At 51.2% G+C, this 20,829-nt stretch overlaps 1 protein-coding gene across 6 annotated transcripts in view; it reads left to right on the plus strand.

The window, feature by feature from the left end:
* Nucleotides 1-20,829, plus strand: part of DENND1A (DENN domain containing 1A) — a 506,616-nt gene that overhangs the window by 478,580 nt on the left and 7,207 nt on the right. For 3 of the 6 annotated variants that reach the window (XM_055337788.1, XM_055337761.1, XM_055337798.1), the window contains 3 exons: nucleotides 253-309; nucleotides 7,084-7,172; nucleotides 20,648-20,776. In XM_055337788.1, the coding sequence (XP_055193763.1) occupies nucleotides 253-309; nucleotides 7,084-7,172; nucleotides 20,648-20,776 (275 nt within the window). The other 3 variants (XM_055337804.1, XM_055337769.1, XM_055337779.1) reach the window with 3 other exon arrangements.

Below are 20,829 nucleotides of genomic sequence, written 5' to 3' on the forward strand. Positions count from 1 at the left end.
TGTGTGGAGGCTGGCTGGAGAAGAGCCAGGCGGAAATCCTGCTGGGAGATGATTACGGTGATCCAGGCCTCAGAAATTCACGTGCAGGACCCAGTGCCCAGTTGACATGGGGGTGAGAGAGCGGGAGGCATCGAGGACGTTCCTCGGGTTTCCAGCTTGGGTAACTGAGTGTTTCCTCTTGTGCGCCATGTGTGTAAGATGCATCAAACCACCTCCACATGTACTGATGTTTTAAGTTTCACTTTAACGCAGCCACAAAGACTCCGTCCTACTCGCCTGCCACCTCCCAAGATACAGCGCTCGAGGCCCGTGAGTAGCCGGTGGTTGTGCCCTCCCACCTAACACTGCCTGAACCATCCTCCCCGCCTCACTAAACCTCAGGAGTTTGGACTAAGCTGCCTGGCAAAACAAAACCGGGAATTGGGTTTTTCAGCTTCCCTCTCTGCGTGGCATGAACCCAAACTTGCATTTTCTGGGCTTCTCTCTCCTTTTCCTGGACTGGTTTGGCGACTTGCAGGTCAGAGCTGTAGGTAGCCACAAACCACTATGCGGTGTGTTTGCCGTGTGCGCATCCTTTGAGCACGTCTCCTAGATTGAGTCCTGTTCTGGCCAATGAGCTTTGAAGTCTAGCTCCAGCAGCCTCTCCCTCACAAAGGAAGCAGAAGCCTGGCAGCAGGGGTCTCGTTCCCACCAGATCTGGGTTTGGAAAAGCATTTGATGTCCCTTGGCGAGGGCAAAGGCTACACCCAGAGAATCTTAGGCTGGCTCTGGCAGAGGCAGGCCTCGTGTGGAACTCCACTTTCCCCAGTGAGGTGCCAAGTCAGGGCATAAAAAAAGCAGGACGACATGCGACAACCCCCCCCCCCCCCACCGCAATACCTGGAAATGGGGCGGGCAAGGCAGAGAGACTGATCTGAGGTTTTTTGGGACAAATGCCATGGAAAAATACGGGGTATGGGGCCCCGTTTTCCTTGGAAAGTCAGCTCTCGGTCATGCCAAGGTATAACCACTGTAACAGGATCCTTGAAAGTGGGAGACTTGCCAGGACCATTTGGTGAGGGCTTTTTATCGAGAAGAGAATTTCTCTGTCTTGTTCAAAGCAACCACAGCTCCTACAGCCCAGCAAAAGGGGTCAGGTTCCTGTCCAGCCTTGATCAGCGTTCCCGCAAACTCATGTCCCAATCCCTGCCCTTCCCCTTTACCAATGCACAAGTCCACATCCATCCTATGACACGTGGCCATCGAATGGCACAGGTGGCCAGGCCCCACAGTGCCCATGCCCAGCATCGATTGGGTGGCTGCCGTCAGTGTGGATGCTAGAAAATTCTGTGGCACTGTTTTCCTTTCCTTCCCTCCTGTGTGTGGGAGTTGGAGGGCAGGGGAAGTTGGCAAGGATTTAGATACCTTCACCTACAGTTCCTGCCACAGACAAGATCCCTCCCGGACCCAGTCAAACCATGATTAGGCCAAACCTGATCAGCACGGCTGTGGAGGGGCTGCTGGGGTGTTTCTGCTCACTGTCAGTGGAAGGAAGGCATGGCAGAAAGAAATGGCTTTGTGGGACAGGAAGTCCCTTCTGGGTTCAACCTTGTGTGAATTAGTGAGAGCTGCAGTAGAGGCGTGAGCGTGCTAATTTGCGGAAGTAGGCAGAGCTAAGCTTGGGGACCAGGGCTGTGTGACTTGTGGGCGAGTACTGAAGCTCTGAGCCTCGCCTCTCTCCAGCGTGTCCTCACCCAGAGCCTTTGACAGAGGGAACGGAGGTGACCCCTGTAAAGCACCAAAGACGGTGCCTGGCACACAGCAGTGCTTCTTACTCTTCTTAATGAGTTTTTAAACCTTACAACTTCTAAGGAATGACTCTATTTCTGAGTGACTATCATTTGCCTGGGATCCTTTATAGTCAGCAAGTCATCCCCGCTGGGTCTCATAGTAACTCTATGAAGTAAGCATCATCTCCACCCATTTTAGAGACAAGAAAATTAATGCTTGGTAACTTAACTCAAGTCCCTCAAGTGCAGATAGGAGTCATCAGACATGAGAACCCATGGTCTTTCCAGCATCCTGAGCTCCCAGGACCCTCTATCTGCATTTCCATGGAATGTGTTGTATAAAATACTGGGGCAGTAGGGCGCCTGGGTGGCTCGCTCAGTCAGTTAAGGTGTCCACCTCTTGATCTCAGCTCTGGTCATCACCCCAGAGTTGTGAGATTGAGCCCCCACATAGGGCTTTGTGCTGGGCATGGAGTCTGCTTTAGATTCTCTGTCTCTCTCCCTCTCCCTCCATACCTCCTCTCTCTCTCTCTCTAAAAAAAAATAATTTCCCTCTCAAAATAAATCTTTTTTTTTTAAGAAAGGTGGGGGAGGGGCAGCTGTGTGGCTCATTTGGTTAAGCATCTGACTCTTGATTTCAACTCAAGCCCTGATCTCAGGGTTGTGAGATCGAGCCCTGCATCTGCCTCCATGCTCTGTGGGGAGTCTCCTTGAGATTCTCTCTCTTCCTCTGCACCTCCCCCACTCACAGTCATACACGCACTGTATCAAAATAAATAAAATCTTTAAAAATAATAATTTTAAAAAAAATTTAGCTTTTAAAAAAATAAATAATAACAATAATTGCAATTAGGGGATCCCTGGGTGGCTCAGTGGTTTAGCTCCTGCCTTTGGCCCAGGGCGTGGTCCTGGGGTCCCAGGATCGAGTCCCACATCAGGCTCCCTACCTGTATCTTTGCCTCTCTCTCTCTCTCTCTCTCTCTCTCTCTCTCATGAATAAATAAGTAAAGTCTTAAATAATAATAATAATAATAGTAATTAACAACCAGCTAGGCTTCCTATGGAATCTCTAGGGCAGTATTGGGGCTTGGCAAGGATACAGAGGTGAAGAGAATTAACATTTACTGGGAACCTTTTCTGTGCCTAGGACTGTGCTGGGCACTTACATAATTATGGTCTCCTTTGTCCCTACAGTAAGTAGCCCAGAGGAGGCAGAGGCTATTTCCCCAGCTTACAGCCAAGACCACAGAGATAAGAGGCCAATCTGGCCTTGGAGCCCAGGCCTGTCCCTCCTTAAGCCAGAGGGTTGCTCTCAGAATTTCATGTAGAGACCTAGGGTCAAGGCAGGCAGGGGCCCTCTTGCAAAGCATGATCCGGGGCAGGATTGTTCACCTTACAAAAACTCAGGTATTGGAGACAGCTAAGTGGACTCACCGCGTTTTCTCACCATTGTGGGGACTTGTGCAGACCAGGGGAGCCCCAGCCACACCCACTGGCATCTGAGTACTTGGGAAGGCAGACATGGCCTTGAGAAAAGCCCAAGTAGCATTTGCCTGTGTCACCACACTAGTGCAGGAGGCTACCAGCCTGGTACTTGGTGCTGTACCTGCCCTGGGTTATGGTGCATTCATGAGGCAGAGTGCCTAGCAGAACTGGTTTTCCTGGGCTTGGAAGTCAGAGAGGCCTGCCCTGATTTGAAACACAGGTTAGCATGTATGACTTTGAACAAGACATTTAATTTCTCTGAGTCTCAATTTCATCATCTGTGAAATGGGTTTAGTAACACTGCCTGGTGAGTAGTGGAGTCACATGTGTGTAGTGCCTGGCACGAAGTAGCACATATACCCTACTCCTGTCACCCCAAACACCATCTGCCAAGCAGGGTCACTATGGGACTAAATTGGGAGTCCTGGAAGGTGTGTGCTCTCTGGGCTGAGCAGTGCCCTGTGCCCCCGAGTGTGTTAACTCTGAGTCCGCTCATGTCAACCCACTGTCCACTAGGGATGAATCTGGGAGATGTGGGGCATGGAATCCCTCAAGGGCCTTGAAAAGAATGACCTGACCAGCGCTTGTGTCAGGAGCCTCTGGCCCCCAGCTGGGCTTTATTGGGTACTTAGCCACAAACGTCTGGGCAGGATTGGGGCTGTTGGCCCAGGGTGGCAGGAACATGGGGGTAGCCATTCAGCCTTTCTGGAAGGAGCTTTGTAGCCCGGCACCTGTGGCTGGAGTTTAGATGTTACCAAAGGATTTAGATTTTCTTTTCAAAAAGAAGAAAAAGAAAAGAGCAGAAGAAAGCCTTGCCAGTGTCTGGTGGACTAAGGGGAGCGGGTTGGGGCGCACAGGGGAGAGGCAGGCTGTGGTCGGCCGCATGTGAAGTGCTTTATAAGCTCTGTATTTATTATTTCTTGCTCACCATTAAAATCAAATGTACTCGGTGCTTTTGTATTCAATACACATTTAACCCTGCCGACTTAGATTTCTCAGGTTTTAAATCCAGTGGGGGATTGGCTGGTTTCCCAACTTTCCTCGCAAGTCCCCCTTGAACAGAGCTCAAAATCCCTGTTTAGCATTTTCTCCCCTGGTGCTGCTGGGATCCCAGCACTGGTGGGGCTAGTCGTTGTGTATGCGTGCGGTTTCTCCCCTAGCCCCAGCCCCAGCCCCCACCCCTCATAAGCACCCCCAAAAGATGGGTGTGATTGCTGAAATGTGACGGGCCAGTTGTCGGCACCGTCCTGTGATTCGGGCTTCATTAAACCATTTTGTCTGTGTGTGTGCCGGAGCCTGCTTGGGGCTTTAGCTGACCGTCTGCAGCCGTGCGTGTGCGTGTGCGTGTGCGTGTGAGAGAGAGAGAGAGAGAGAGAGAGATTCGTGCACGTACCTTCGACTCCTGTGCGTGCCTCAGTGAGTGTGTTTGTGTGACTGTGTGAATGTCGGCGCCGTGAGGTCTGTGAGTGTCTCTGGATGGGTGTCTGCAGCATTGTGTGCCTGGCTTTGTCCACAGCAGTCAGGTGTGTGTGACTCCGGGCGTGTCTGTAGCTGTGCAGGTGACTGACTGTGTCTGGGTGTGTTGTGCCTTCCTCTCTCCCCTGCCTCCCTGCCTCCCTGCTCCCCTCCCCCAGGCCTCTCCCTGCTCTGTTTTATCATCCCTAATGAAGCAGTCTTCTCCATCGATCCTGCTGATTGCCAACCCATTCCTTTTGTTTGTTGGCGCTGAGCCATTCGGCGGCACTCTGACAGCTCAGCTCGTCTAATTAGCTCTGTTGTTCTTTTTCTCCATGTTTCACCACGTTGCAAGTTCAGTTGAAGTTGCCACAAACTTAATCCCCCCCATTTCAGCCACAAGTTCACATTCCTCACCCGCCTTTATTGTAGCGAGGAGCAGCCGTGTGCAGGGACAGGCTGACAGGCCTTAATATCTGACCTTTCCTGAAACCCCCACCCCAGGACCTCCAGGGCAGGGCAGAGCTGCTCTGTCAGCCCACACTGCACATCTGCATTTGTGGTGAAAAGCCTGGGGGAGCGTTGCGACCCTGCGACCCTGTTGAGCAGCAGCAGCGACAGGGAGAGGGGTCTGGCTGTGGTCAGGGAGACTGGCTCAGAGTTTGAATGCCGGCGATCTAGCCATCCATTCACTCAGCAATGGTGACCGGATGTCTGCTTTGTAGCAGGCACTGTTATAACGACGCTGATGATAATGGCAACATTATTGGGCACTTCTTAGATTCTGAGCAGCCACATTTCATTTGTTCCTAAAGGTCTTGCTGGGTGACAGCTGTAAGACCAGGCACTGAGCAGGTTACTAGGCAAGGGTCAGGTCATCTTAGATGGCATCTTCTAATCAGAGATACCACATCCCTGTCTTCTTTTTGTTATCAATAAGGTCACAGAGAAGCCCCAATATGTGCCAGACTCCTTGCTGGCACTTTCCCTACACCATCTCATTGGATGTTTATTCAGAGGAGCCTCGTGCAAGAAGACCACAAGTTTGGTGGAATGCATTTGGCTGCTACTGCATCTCTGATTTGCCAAACAAGGCTGAGATCAGACTGGCCATTCCACAGGAAAAACTTTGGTTAGAGCAGATGTGTGGAGACCTGAGAACTTGATGAGACTCTGTAAAGACTTGCCTTTTGTGCAGCCAACTTCTGTAATCTGTATTCCTCAGCCGCTGTGCTGTGTCGCCCACAAGTTGCTGTGGGGTGGGGCTTCAGGGGAGAGGGCTGGCAGTAACTGGAGCATGTGTGTGCTCTCCTTCCCTGTCTTGTCTGAGAACCTCAGCGATGGTGGCATTTCATCTACTTTGGTCCCTCATCCGCAGAGACAGAGCAAGCCCCCTGCACTGGAATGTCCAGGCATATTTATTGGCAACAGAAGTCATGGCCAGACTTTCTCAGTTTAGCTCTTTCCAGTCCCTCTCTGGGGTTGGAAAAGCTCAGAGATGATGGTGCCAAATTTTAAGGCATGTAATGTTGATTAGACCAGACAAGTATCCTTCTAAGGACACCTAGAAATTTTTAGCCTAACGCACATCATAAGCCCTTGGGGGGGGTATCTTTTTCCTGTGGGCCCCCTTCTTGGCTTTCAGAGGGAACAGATCAGGGGGGAAAAAAACATCTTGCTGCAGGCCAGCTGCGGATTAGGAAGTTGTATACTTCACTGTCAAGTACACCCACCACTGACCCTCAAACTGGGTCCATGTGTATGCAGGAGCTCCGTGGGGTATGTGTATCCAGGCTGAGCCCACCTGGGAGGTCTGCCCAGGAAGGCCTGGGCAACAGAAAGATGATTTTTGTTGGCACTCTTTAATGCTATCATTTGCTTTATTCCCCCATCCTACTCAGGAAAATAAGCATCCTGTAATTCAGTTGCAAAAAAGAATGAAATAAGCACATGCACCCTAGAAATAAAGTCCAAATGAAATCTTTTTGTTCTGCCAAACCAGTTGCAGGGACCTAGAAGAAGGCAACTGGGGACTTATCATAAATGAGGGCCTCTGTGTTCTGGGTCCCATATGGGCATTGTCTCGTTGAGCTCCCGTGGTAGCCCTGCCAAAACTCACATGATGCTGTCCCCTACTTGCAAGCTCTTCAAGAGGACCTTTGCCATTTGAGTAGGCCACGGAATTCCAGGTCATGTGTCTGCTGCAAATTCAGGGGCAATGTTCTCACAGTAAGCAGAGCTTTTGTAGCCTGTACCATGCCCATGCCTCCACATTTATTTGGGGGCTGCTTAGGTAGATCTGCAGATCTGTATGGCTTTCCTGTATGGCTTTTCCAACTGACTCCCTGGGGACTTCCCCCTGTACCCATTCTAGGTGCGCCCTCCCCGTCCACATGTCGTGAAGAGACCGAAGAGCAACATCACGGTGGAAGGCCGGAGGACTTCTATCTCCAGCCCTGAGCAGTGAGTGCCCCTTTGCTTCCCTTCCTTCTGTCTGCCAGAGCCCAGGGGGCCAGGCCTTTGTGGGGTCCTTGCTGCAACCCTGGCCTTTGAAAGGCTTCCTGGAGCCCCAAGTGGGTGTTTCAACAAAGAGGTAGTTGGGGAGCTGGGCTTGATCTTTTATGTTGGCTCTTGCTAGCAGTTGTCACACCAGCAGGAAGCCCAGAGGCCAGGGAGCCAGGCATCTGGGCTGGGTTTTGAGTGGTGACACCCAAAGTGGATTCCAATAGGCTCAGAAGAAGGGTCCCAGCCTGGGTCCGCAGGGAGGAGCAAGGACCCTGGTCAAGGAGACGATATATTTAACAAAGGCCACCACTCTCCTAAGCCTGGGGTGCTTGAGGTCTCTAGAACTTGGATTTATACCCAGAACTGACCTTATCCACTGTCCCACCCCCACCGGTACCTTTGCTCCCCTGTGCCATGGCATTTATTTATTTTATTAGGGCTTGGCTTTCCCACTTCCCGTCAGGCCCAGAGCTCTGTGGGCAGGCACTGGGTGTTCTACCCGGAAGCTAGCATAGGGCCCTGCTCAGAGTCACATGCAGGAGAGATGCGGGATCAAGGAGGTAACTAATGAGGTAAATGGAAGAGCAACACCTAGAGATGGAGCTGCCCAAGTGGTGTGAGACTTAGAGCTGCACGCAGCCCCAAGTCCAGAACCGTCTGGAGGGCCTCCCTTTGTCCCCAAGGCCCATAGCTCTGGGGCTCTGCCCAGACAGCTCAGCAGCTACACACTGGCTTCCTGGGAGGCTTTGAAAAAGTACACAAAATCATCTCGGTCTCAGGTTTGTTAGGGGAACCAAACCAGCTGCCTCAGGAACCCTGATGTCCCTTGGGTGATGAGAGGAATGCTCCTCCTGTCTGCTCTACTTTCAGAAGAGTGGTCAGGGAAAGAAGCTAAGGGAAATGGCAGGCTCTAGCCAGAAAAGGAGCCAAAAGGAAGAAACAGTTCTGACACACCAAGCTGTGGCCTATCCCGGGCTGCGGTATACTTCAGCTCCTCTAGGATACTCTGGTTTACAGTACAGCAGCACTTGATACCACTGTGTTGTTTCAGAACCAGCCTACCTAGGCCTACTTAAACCTTGCCCAGAAAGCTATGGGAGACTGTGAGTGTGTGTGTGCGTGTGCGTGTGCGTGTGTTCATGCACACATGTCTTGAAAGATGCTTGGTTTTGCAAAATTTGGAAGAGAGGACTTCTGAAGTTGGTTGTAGGTATAACTTAGCCTCTGCACAATAGGACAGTGGGAATATTAAGGACTAGGTCTCTGGCCATGACTGGCATGGATTATGATTGCCCCCTTGTGGAGAAAATGCTGTGTAGCTTCAGAGCTCCTCGGAACCTAAAGCTTTTTCTTTAGGGAAGGATGAAATTAGTTACTTGTCTTTAAAACTGGGCAAAATCTTTTAGACACTGTACTGGGATACAGGGCCATGGGCCTGTGGATATTGAAATGCAAACCCAGAACATCCTTGTATTGCACAAGAGCATCCCAGATCAGCGACACTCCCATGTTTTACTGAAAAGCATTTCCCACATTGTGTCCAGGTCACTGATTAGAGGTTGGAATTCCTAATTGTGTTTATTTACGCCATCACTCTCCCATCCCAGTGATAGGGGATGCCCCTTCAGTACATGCCAAAAAGCCAGTGTCTGCTAATCCTGTCATCCTGGTTGTTAGCAGAATTGTGCCCATATCACTTTTCATTTCTTTTTGCGATATGCCTCGTTTTAGATTTCTATTCAGGAAACATTTGGGGTTGAAACAAACCAGTGGGAACATGGGAGCTAGTTTAGTGGGTTGGCAAACTGGCAGTGATAGAAAACAAATGACAGCTTCTCTGTGGCCATAGCTCACAGCCGCTCCAGCCCTCCAGGTGATAAAGAAGTACATTTTGGGATATTATTCTAAGAGTTTCTGTTCACAGTTTTTTTTTTTTAATTTTTTTTTAATTTTTATTTATTTATGATAGTCACAGAGAGAGAAAGAGAGAGAGGCAGAGACATAGGCAGAGGGAGAAGCAGGCTCCATGCACCAGGAGCCCGACGTGGGATTCGATCCCAGGTCTCCAGGATCGCGCCCTGGGCCAAAGGCAGGCGCCAAACCGCTGCGCCACCCAGGGATCCCTGTTCACAGTTTTTAATGGGGGGGGGGGTCGCTGTTCTCCCGTAATACCAGTGACATGTCTGGTGCAACTGGGGCATTTTCCCGCATCTCCTCACATGCTGCCCACCCCCCCACCAGTAGTGCTCCTCCACTTCCAAATGCCATGTCACAACAGCACTTGGATGTGTTTTTCTCAACTGTCATCAGCTCCAGCTGGCAAGACCAAGTTCTTGAAACACAGGAAGCATCCAGCGGAAAATATTTTAATAAAACAGACTCCTCATAAAATATTGTTCTGGGGGGAAAGAAACCAGCTCCACCAATCTGTCAGCATTGTGTTGGGAGACACGAGAAGACAAGCCGGCAGGCAGGAGCCAGATCCTAATGGGCCTTTGTTGCGGGTGGTTCCGTGTGGGGCACATCGACTCCGTGCCTGGCCCTTTAATCTGGCCTGGATTTTCTGGACTCACGGATCTTTGTCCCCGCTGGGAATATCAAAGTACATTGGCAATTTAGGGGGTTTGGACAGCAGAAAGAGATACAAGATCTTTGAAGTGTAGGGAGGGGTTCCGCCCTCCCGACTTCTCACCCCAACTCTCACTTCCAAAAAGCACATTAAATAATTAACTTTGTGGACAGCAGGATGGAGCTGATTAACAATAAGACAGTCTCTGTGGCCTCACGCAGCCGCTTGACGTCTGGAATTCATCAAGGCCCAGTAGCATCGGCTGCCAGCTCTGTGGCCGGCCCCTCTGCTGGATCCAGTTCTTCCTTTCCAGATGATGTCCATCTGTCCATTCATGCAGCCATTCATTCTGCAGATAGCTTTAAAAACCAACCAGGTGTGAGCTATTTGGGATTTTTAAGAGGAAGCCTTTAAAGAGAAGCACCCCTCCATTCTGACTCTTTTTGACTTGCTTTTTCCCCAAAACAAAACTTCTCCAATATCAGCTGTCCTTTCCAAAACAAAGGCGGATGTCCTCACCCCTTAAAACCATCTGATGACAATTGAAAAAAACACTTCAGAAAGCTTTCTGGGGAAGCCATTCCCTGTGTTTTTCAGCTTACACTAGCTAATTAATATTCAGTGACTATTTCTCCTCAAGAAGTACTAGCTACTTGCATTATTATTCTGAACGGGCTGCTGAAATGCCCTGCAGATTCCCCAGGGTGAGAACTAGGGCTAGGAGGGGTCAGGCAGCATGGGCTGGAGGTCCGGGGCCACCTAACAGCAAGTACAGTCGAGCCCCTCTTGTGTTCTAGGTCCTCTTCGGCTGGTGTTTGTTTCTTTCACCAAATGGGAACTTGGGCTCAGAAAATATATTTGACCAGTGTTCCCAGGTCAACCAGTTAGAAGGTGGCAGGGCCAGGACTCCAGATGCTGCTTGATTTCATTCTCTCAATGGCACTCTGCTGCCCACAGGGGTCCCTGGTCAGTTTGGCTTTGCTTAGGGAGATGGTTCTGAGCCCTGTTTCCTAAGACGGCTTGCTCCACACACCACCCTTCTTCTCTGGTTCCTTGAAGTTGGGAACTGGAACTGATCAGACCTCCTCCTGGCAAAGAAAGTGTCCCCTGGTGCCTGAGTGTTTCTACCTTAGGGAAGGAAAAACAAGCAACATTGACTGAACATCCTATGAGATTGTGAAGGGTAGATGGTGGCTTTCCCACCTAAGAGAGAAACTGAGGCTCAGAGGGAGACTTGCTAATAGAACTAGCCCAAGGTCTGAACTAGAAAGTGGTAGGCCTGACACAGGCCTCACCCCTCTTCCAGACCATCCAGGCTTTTTGTTGAGAACCTAAGTGTGACCATGAGCTACTCTGAGTGATGGGGATAGTGGAGACAGCACGGCGGGTCATGGCGAGGTTCACACCTCCCACCCATTAAAGGTCATTTCAGCTGTAGTGTGTGTGGCTGTCAGGCCCCAACGTATTTTCCCCTTGGCCTACCAGGTGTAAGAGAATTTCCCATCAAATGTGATGCTTAGAAGGAGCCGACAGCAAACTCTAGAAGGCAGCCCTGTGCTCAGTACTGCTCACCTGCTGGTCCCCAGGTGCCCCTCTCTACCAGGCTGCCCATCATTTGTTCCCTGCAGTGGGGACTGGGCAGTAGCCCTCACAGAGTGGCAGAGGGTACAGACCGGACGTGGTTACAGACAGCCTCCAACTTGGTTGTTACAACAGCCCAGAAAGGCAGGGCTGTCTTCTGAGTCTTAATAGCCAAGAGGCTGGCAGTCAGTACAGCTCGGGGATGCACCCAGTGCTGGCCAGCTGCAGAGCCTGAACTCTCGAGTGTACGCCTCTGTCTCCCCTCCAGCTGGTGAGCCCCCAAACACCCTCATGGGAGTCCTGATGGGCCACAGGCTGTTTATTTGATGTTTTGAGGTACTAAGTAGGAGTGCTCCAGATTCAGGCACCAAGGGCCCACAAGCCATTGCCCTGCTCACCTCGCTGGCCAGATTTGTACAAAATCTCCTCTTTTCAAAACCATTTCATTTGTCTGTAAAAGTAACCCAACAACCTTATAATCGGGAAGTTTGGGAAGAGACAAGTTCATTCTGAACCTCACAGCTTACTGGCATTTCTGCAATTCCCCTCTGGTGTTTGTCCTATATATATTTTGCAGAACCGCAGCTTCCTTGCAATATTCCATCCTGTGGACTTGCCCCACGTCCTCAAAACCCCCGTTCACAACTATGGCAAGATCCTATTTTGTGTACATGCCTGGTCCATGTCACCACACCCCTCGTAGTAGATTTATAGATTGTTCTAGGCATTCACTAACATGAAATGCCAGAATAAATACCCTTGGTCTTAAAGCTTTTCTCATTTGACATCATTGTAAGAAATGGAATGATTAACAACTACCAGTAGCCAAGAACTGCCTGCTAAGCACTTTACAATCACCATTTCATTTAATCCTTGCAAGAAATCTGAGGGAGTGGGTATCATTAGCTTGATTTTATAGAAGTAGCTGAGACCCTGAGAGGTTGTCACTGCCCTGTACTAGGGGCAGATTTCTGCTCCATATTGCTAAACAACTTGCTAAAAGATTTGTACCACTTTACACTCCTGCCAAAACTCTGGACTCCCTGCCAATCTGGGTCTGGGGGACCTAGGGGAACATGCATGAGAAATCCTTCTGACCAAGGAGAAATTCTGCAGGTTGCACTGGCTGCACAAAGACCGTCTGTGCACCAAACTGCCAGCCCACACCACTTAGGGATGACAGAGTCTCATCATCCAAATTGCACCATGTGACCCCAGCACCCAAAGCCCCAGAGGATTAAAATAAGATCAGAAGAAGCTGCCAGAAGCATTTAGTGAGAGCTCTGCCCAAAGAGAGGTCTCAAAACACTGCAATTGTATCTCCTCAGGCCAATCTCCTCAGGCCAGTTGCACTCATGCTCTGGCAAACAATGATGTGCTGCTCCCTCCACCTCCTCGAGAGCTGGGCTGGGCACAGCCTCCCTGGTGCTGGCCCTGGATCACAACAGGCAGGGGTAGAGCTCTAGCACCCAACAGAGCTGGGTCAGCATCCTGCCACCAGCTGCCAGCCAGAGACCCTGGGCAAGACTCTTTGCCCTCTTTCTTGCAACACAATGCCTGTTCACATCCCAAAGAGTGAAATTCAGGAAGCTCCCCACAGGAGCCACACTCACACTCAGGCTGGCAGGGTACATCAGTCTCCCCTCCTGCAGCAACACTATCAGCCATCTGGTGCTCACCCTGCTGCCTCCCCATGAGCTGCACCCTCCCCTCTCCTCCCTTCCCCAGGCCCACAATCCCCTGGCTTCCCCCTATACAGTGCTGACCTGCCATGTATCACACACAGGTGCTCACGCACACATACACCCCAGGAGCCAGAGAGTGCTTCCAGGCCCAGCCCACCATGTGCCCTTCAGCTTTGACTCCAACTCCTGGATCAGATCTAGGCCAGACCTCCGCTCGGGATGTTTACTGAATGAACAAACAAGGGAATCACTGAAGGCAGGCTGAAACTTCTAGCCCAGCACCCTGGAGATGGGGGAGGGGTGTCAAGTAACACAGATGTGTAAAGAGCACCTACTATGTGCCAGGTGTGATTGGGATGTGATTGTGAGGCTACCAGCACCTCCCCTACCTGGGCCATCAGAGTCAGAAACTGCCATCAGCCCCAGGAGCAAGTCTCCAAGATGCCAGCTGGGCCCAGGGCCCCAGGGGTAGAGACAGCTGTCTGGGTACTACCTACTGGCAGCCTGCAAGGACCCACTCCCTGAGCAGCTAAGAGTCCAAACATCAGAGCAGAAGGTCCCAAACCCAATTAGCAATGTGAGAGGCCCCCGACCCCACTCCGGCCCCCATCCCCACTCCCAACAGGGGGTTTTGGGCCCTGGAGACAAAGCCACACCAGGAGCCAGACATGGAGTCTGAGCCCAGACTGGAAAAGCAGGAACTGCCAAGGAGTCTCCAGGGATGTGCAGCAGCCCAGGAAAACACAGGTCTCCCTCATCCCCGGCCATTTGTGCCTCCCACTTGGAGGGAAGGACATCTCCCAGGAGCTGTCATAACAGGAGTTAGTGCCAGCTGAGAAACCAAGCCTTCAGCATGCCCTGAGAAAAGGTGCCCCACCCTCAAGACTTGCCGGTGTCAGCCTTCTCTGAAAACTTTGCCACCTCACCTGAGCCGTTCCCTCTTCCAGGCGCCTTGCTGCCATTTCTCAGCAGCTGTTTCAGGCCCAGCACTGCCAGTGTGTCACCTTGGTTAACCTCCCCCACTCCCCAGAAGTATTCACAGTGCAAGCGTGTTAGCCTGTCCAGCCATGAAGGAACCAAGGCTCTAACAGCTGGAATGATCTGCCTTGGGTCAAGAATGTACACCTGGGTCTGCAGGGTCCCACACCCACATCCACTGCTCTCTCAGCAGACACCTTGCCCTCCACCACTGCTCCCATGGTCCCCACCAAAGACTGAGACTCCTGGCAGGCAAAGGCCATCTTCAGGTGAGGGGCAGTTCCTCACAATCTACACAATTTCTCTTCTGGGTAGGAAAAGCGTGGAAGGTGTTCCCATCCCCCTCTTCCCTCTTCCAATGAGCCTAGAAAGTGGGAAAGTGGGGTGAAGCCCGTGTTCTGTGTTTAGACCTCTCTATCTGGGAGAGTGCCCACCCAGTGGGCCTAGGAAGGACTTCTCAGGATGTCTGGGGCATGGGTGTGGACATGTGAAACTGACACTAGTGACTTTTTGAAAGAAGGAATGAATGAATGAGCATAAGGTTGATAAATAGTCAAATAGGCAGACTAATGAAGATCGGAAAGGCAAAGGGCACAGCCAACCTGAGGGAGAGATGGGGCCAAGCCAGTAAGGCCCCCTTCTGCCTCCCCAGCCGCACCCCCCCCCCGTATCACCCCCTCACCACTCCTGTTGCCTCAGTCCTTGTGCAGATTCAAGACCCTCCACCACCTGGTCCTCATAGACTCTTTTCTTGACCCTCCTACCCTGACGTCAAGACCCCTGTGCCCACTGCTCCCAGAGACATGCCAAGCCATCCCGCAGCCTCCTCCCTACTCACGATTGAACGCCTGGTTCCCACACCTTCCGAGAGCCATGCAGACCCCCCACCACTGCCCTCTGGCAGAGCAAGTCCCCCATGGGGTGAGAAAAACCTGATCTCACACCCACCTGTTCCCACAAGACCAGTTCGCTTGACAGGAAGAACACTCTCTCATTGGTGATCATGACTCATTACAGCAGTGATCCTCTCTCTTCTTGTTTTAAAGTAGATACATACAACTGAGTGGAAAGATCCAGTGTCCCACAGGTTCTGTATCTGTGTCCAGTTCTTTCTCCCTGAGAATGGTCCCAGCCATACACAGTGCAGTTTCAGAGCTTGAAACTTGGGTCTTGTACCAAGCTGGTTTCCCCCAAAGACCATTCTGACTTGCTTTGGAGCTTTGTTGTATTGTTTTAACCAATGTACATGCTCAGATGTGGTCTGGAGTCCTGGCCCTGTGTTGTGGTGATGGAGAGATGGTGTGACCAGGTCCCCAGGTGGTTCTCCCAGGTAGTTCCGATGTGCTATGGCAGGCCCAACTGGAGGGCCGGAGGGTTTTTGAAGGCAGGAACCAACTTATATTCATCCTTGAATACCTAGAGAAGATCCTGCACAGGATGGAAATGCCCAGAATCTACTTGTCAGCAGGTGAATGTGGTGTATGGATAGTAATTGAATATGTACTGTGTGCTGGGCATTAGGCAAAGCCCTTTATGAATAATTTCATTCGACTTTGTGATAACACTGTCAGAAAGGCTGTAGAATCCCCATTTTACAGATAAGAAATTAGGTGCAGGGCAGCCCCCGTGGCGCAGCGGTTTAGCGCCACCTGCAGCCCGGGGTGTGATCCTGGAGACCCGGGATCGAGTCCCACATCAGGCTTGTTGCATGGAGCCTGCTTCTCCCTCTGCCTGTGTCTCTGCCTCTGTCTCTCTCTCTCTCTCTCTCTCTGTATCTCTATGAATAAATAAATAAAATCTTTAAAAAAAAGAAAAGAAAAGAAAAGAAAAGAGAAAAGAAATTAGGTGCAGGGAGGTAAAATGACTTTCACTAGGTCATCGGGCTGGGAAGTGGGGGATGGTGCAAAGCTGGACAGACTGGCATCCACTGGGCAGGCAGGACCTGGCCCTGTCCTGGGGCCCGTCCCCCCTCATCAGCCCATCAGGAGCCTCGTAATCAAAGAATGCTAGAGCGGCCAAGACATTTACAAAGTAAAGATCCTTTGTGCTGGAGTGAAATGATCCTTTAAAAATGATCACCAGCTCCCCTCGTTACCTCTGGAGACCAAGTCCTTGCTGATTTTTTTCCCTTCTTTATCTCAAGTACATTTAAATGTCAATTAAATTTGAAATATCTACATTTGTCAGCATTTCATTTTGGGCCGGCGTGACGTGCTGCTGATTTGTCCACGCAATGTGACACATGAAAAAAACTCTCGAGATGCAGATCTTCCTCATTAAAAAATAAGCCCATGCGATCCCGGCACGGCAGAGAGCCACAGAGCACGTCCCTGCTTCCTGACGCCGTATCTCTGACATGGTATTTAAAAAGGAACAGCCGCGCCTGTCACCACTGTCACATGCACGCGCTAACCGGCGACACATTAAACCAAACATTAGAAAGGGTTCGGGAAGTCATCTGCATGGGAACTCTGAGCCGAGATGAGGTGGGCAGAGGCAGGAGCAACCGTGGAAGGCGATGGGGTCTGAATGGTGATGGACGGCAGGCCTTTCTTTCTCGCCAAGACTCTGGCAGCCCTCGCTGGGTAGCCAAGTTCACCACGACCTGCCTTTTCACAGACAGCTCTTTGTGTGTAATAAAATCCAGGCAAGTGGTGGGTGGCAGACTGCAGGGTAGTAGCTGAATTGGGTTAATGAGGGAAGAGGTACACTTTTTTTTTTCTCATATTCTGCCTTAAGCTAATAAAAAATTTAAACCTGGACATTTTCAGCGATTCATCCTTTATCTCTGACAAATATCTGACTGTATGTTTCATAGGAGGACATGAGCAGCTGAATTTAAATAAGTTTATTTTGAAATCTCCCCTTTTATTAAAAGTAGAAGGGGGCATACCCGCCCACCTATTTCATTGTTTCAGATCCACGGAGCTCAAGAGGCAGGATCACAACATGGTTTAGAGTCAGACACATCCAGATTCCTACCTCTGCCTGTAGCTGCTGTGTGACACTGGCCAAGTGAATACCCCTCTCCGAGCCTTGGCTCCTCTATCAGCAAAGTGAGATGTGATAAGGAATTGATGAGAAACTGTACAGGCAGCGTTTAGCCCAACACTTGTAAGTACCGCTAGTATATCATCATTATCCATGTGGCCCAAAGCCTGATCTGACCAAACCACCTGGCAAGGTTCTCTGTTATTCTCAAGAGACAGGCAGTGTGTTCAGCAGATACCCTGGGCCTCCCGTTGAAGCCAATGCCCAGCCAGCTCAGCTGGGAGAGCTCACTGGAGGGAAAGTGGTTTGTGACCCAGGAGCTGAGGTTCTCTGGCCCTCCTCTGACCTCCCCAAGCCCACTCCGCAATCACACCAGTGTGGCCAGGCACTGGATTTGACAGGGCTGTGAACCGCAGCAGCCTCGTTTGATGAAGCCAAGGTCCAGTCCAGCAGCACAAAGGTTCTTTGCTCTTACATGAATCCAGACGTTCCTGGCAAGTTTAGTGGCATTCAGCTAACGTGCCAAGCTGTGATCTCTGTCTTGTCAAAGCCAGAGGAGGAGAGCGTACTTGGATGGCTGCTGGAAGGGCATTCAGGATGGATTCAAGGGACACCAAAGAGCTTCATGCAGTTTGACACAAGCAGAAATTCACGTCCCCCTCATACACATCTACCACCAGCCCGGCTGACGAGAAAGTGAGGGCCCTGGCCTGGAATCCCTGCTTGTCACTTTCTAGCCAGGCCTTGTGTCACATCTCTCTTCCCCACAGTGATTTCCCAGTGCTCACCTAGCACTGGGTCTGCTCATAGCAAGTACTCGTGAAGTACCTTGTGGTTGGGTGTGTGGATGGACGGACGGACGGATGGACGGACTAGTGACAGGCCCATCATCTGTAGAGTCAGTGCAGTGAAGCCTTCTTGCTAGCCTATTGGGAAGGGTAGAAATCACCTACATAAAGCCCCTGGCACAGTGGATATGATCTTAAACATTTTTCCAAGACACTCCTGCCTGCTCCTCTACACCTAACACCCTCACCCCCAAATGTGGTCCCATTCTATGGTCTCAGCATTTTAGGGGACAGATGGGGACCTCAGGGAACACTTTTATACCGGAGCCACAAGCTGATGAAAGGGACAGGTGCCATGCTGGTGCTCCAGAAATATAGGTGAGATGGGTGGGGGTTGCCTCGTCTCCCCAGTACACTGACTTCCATTCATGCGATCATAAACCTCCATTGCACTAATGCCGTGCCCCAGGTGGGGATAAAGAGAAGAATGAGCCAGGCCCCTGCCCTGGAGGAGCTCAACTCAGAAACAGCATTGCAAAAGGTTCAATGATATTGATGAAGTGCTGTGACACACAGCCCCAGGGGAAGCTAACTCCACCTAGGAGAAAAACTAGCTGGGAATTCCAGAAAAGCTTTCTAGAGTGCCAGCTGAGCCGAGCCGTCAAGACTGAAGAGCAGTGAGTGCACCAGGCAAAGACGACAGGGAGGTCTGCAAGGTGTGCAGGGGAGGTGAGGAGGAGGCGCAGAGGTGGACAGGCCCAGCGTACAGCACAGTGTTTGCCCTACACGGAGCTTGGGCTTGGCACTGCCATTCTGCAGCCCTCACCCCTGCCCGGCATATTCTCCATGCTCCCCAGAGTGGAGGGGGAGGGCAGGGTACCTGTCCACCCCTCCTCACCTCCTCACCTCCTCACCTCCTCTCCTGCCCAGGAGAGCAGTCCAGTGCCAGCAAGTGAGTACATCCCCCTAACTTTTAAGCAATTGATGAAATCATTCTGTAAATGTCTGCACATTATTATTCCTGACACCTAATGGGTTTGCTCACCACACAACCAACTGCCTGGAAATTGCTATTCAGATTTGCAGGATAATGACAGATAAGCAGGATGATGACACGGTTGGGTTTGTGATTCACAACAGGATTCCAGTGGCTGTGTGGAGTGGCCCCTCTGCTGCACCTTGTGTTGTGTCCCAGGGGGTGTGGCAGGAGCCGGGTGGCCTCATTTCTGTGAGTCAGACCTTCCTGCCCTCTCTCCTGAGTCCAGGAGAGATGGCACCTAAGTCCACCTAAGCCAATGCTCTCTCTGACCCAGGAAGGGCCAAGTCCCTAACATCCAGATAGGCGGCCTAGGCAAAGAGAGGAGCCCAGTCACCCACCACCCGCTGTGTGCAACCCTGGGCAAATGGCCTCCCCTCTCCGAGCCTTCAGTACGAGGACAAAGCTCTTGGCCTGCCTAATCTCCAGGGGTAACAACAAGGCGGAAGGATCTAGGTGTGCAAGTGCCTGGGGGCTCCGCAGCTCTGGGAGCCAGCCCTGGTTCTACTTTTGAAAGAATAGCATATTCTTGGCAATAGCTGGCTTCGCACCAGTGATGGCAGATCACAGCACAGCCCGCTCTCCCGCTCCCTCACCACCCCCCAGCGTGGTTCCCATTCACTCTTTTGGACATGATGCCCTTTTATGAAATGAAATCCAGAAGGAATTGCCTCAGCAGAGAAAGAAATCTGCTCTGAGAGAGGAGACTGCCCCACCTTGGACCCTCTCCTGAGCTTCACCACCGCCCCCAGGGGTCCTTGGAGCATGCCCAACCCAGCGTGCAGGCCAAGCAGCGGCTGGGGGTGCCAGGGTGACCCAAGCTCAGCCAGTCCAGCTCCCCTCTCCCAAGCCCGCGCTGCTCATGGGCCCTGGTCAGTGTATAATTCATAGCGGCCGCGCGGACCTTCTCGGGGCTGCGTGGTGTTTGTGTTTATAGAGGTAGAGCTCACAGGTGGCTGACAAGGGAGATGTATTTTTTATAACAATGAATATTTAATTTCCACATCACAGATGAAAAAGACTCTCTGAAGAGGCATGTGAGAGAGACTCCTGAGACCAGCCGCTAATCAGAAGAGGGCCTTCTAGCCCGAGCCCCTCCACATGGCTCACTTTCTTCCTTAACTTTCTATTTTTATGTTTTCCTGATTATTGAAGCAGATATGCACATTGTAGAAAGTGTAGAAGACACAGAAAAATAAAGAGGGGGGGTGTGTCACCCCTGATTCTTCTAGCTTTTGTCAACACGCAGGCATATCCCTTTCCAGTCTTTTTTCTCTGCCTTTTCCCATAAATAGGTGAGAGAGAATATAGTATAATTGCAATTCTGCATCCTGGTGTTGAGATTTTGCTCTTTCATAAACATCAGAGTTAATGGGTGGCTAATATTCAGCCAAGTGTACTATAATTCATAGCCTCCCATTGCTGGAAATTTAGGATGTGCCATATTTTAATATTACAAACAGTGGTGATGAACATCTTCGTGCATCATTCTTTGCTACATTTAGGGTTATCTAAATGGAAGTAGAGCTGTGAGGTCATAGGCGACTGGATCATGTGTTTAAGGCTCTTGACACCTGTGGCAGACTCTCGGTTTCTTTCCTGTTGGGGACCAGCTTCCTCACCTTGGGGCCCTCCCAGCCTCCCAGGCCCTCTGGCCTTCTCCAGGGAGCCTCTGCCTCTGGTTGGCAGGGGGACGCCAGGGCCAGGCGCTGAGCCCAGAGGCCCCCCCACTCCCCCAGCCCACCACATGGAGTTCCAAGGGTGCCTCCTAACTGCCTCTTCTCTCTTGTCTTCCTCTGCCCCAGCCTGGTAAAGCCCTTGCGACACTATGCGGTCTTCCTGTCCGAAGACTCCTCTGACGATGAATGCCAGCGGGAAGAGGGCCCGAGCTCTGGCTTCACTGAAAGCTTTCTCTTCTCCGCCCCCTTTGAATGGTCTCTCCTTCCTTCTTCCATTTCTTTGAGTTCGGCTTGGTGACACTCCTGGG

Source organism: Nyctereutes procyonoides, unplaced genomic scaffold (assembly GCF_905146905.1).
Source record: "Nyctereutes procyonoides isolate TBG_1078 unplaced genomic scaffold, NYPRO_anot_genome, whole genome shotgun sequence".
NCBI lineage: Eukaryota > Metazoa > Chordata > Mammalia > Carnivora > Canidae > Nyctereutes > Nyctereutes procyonoides.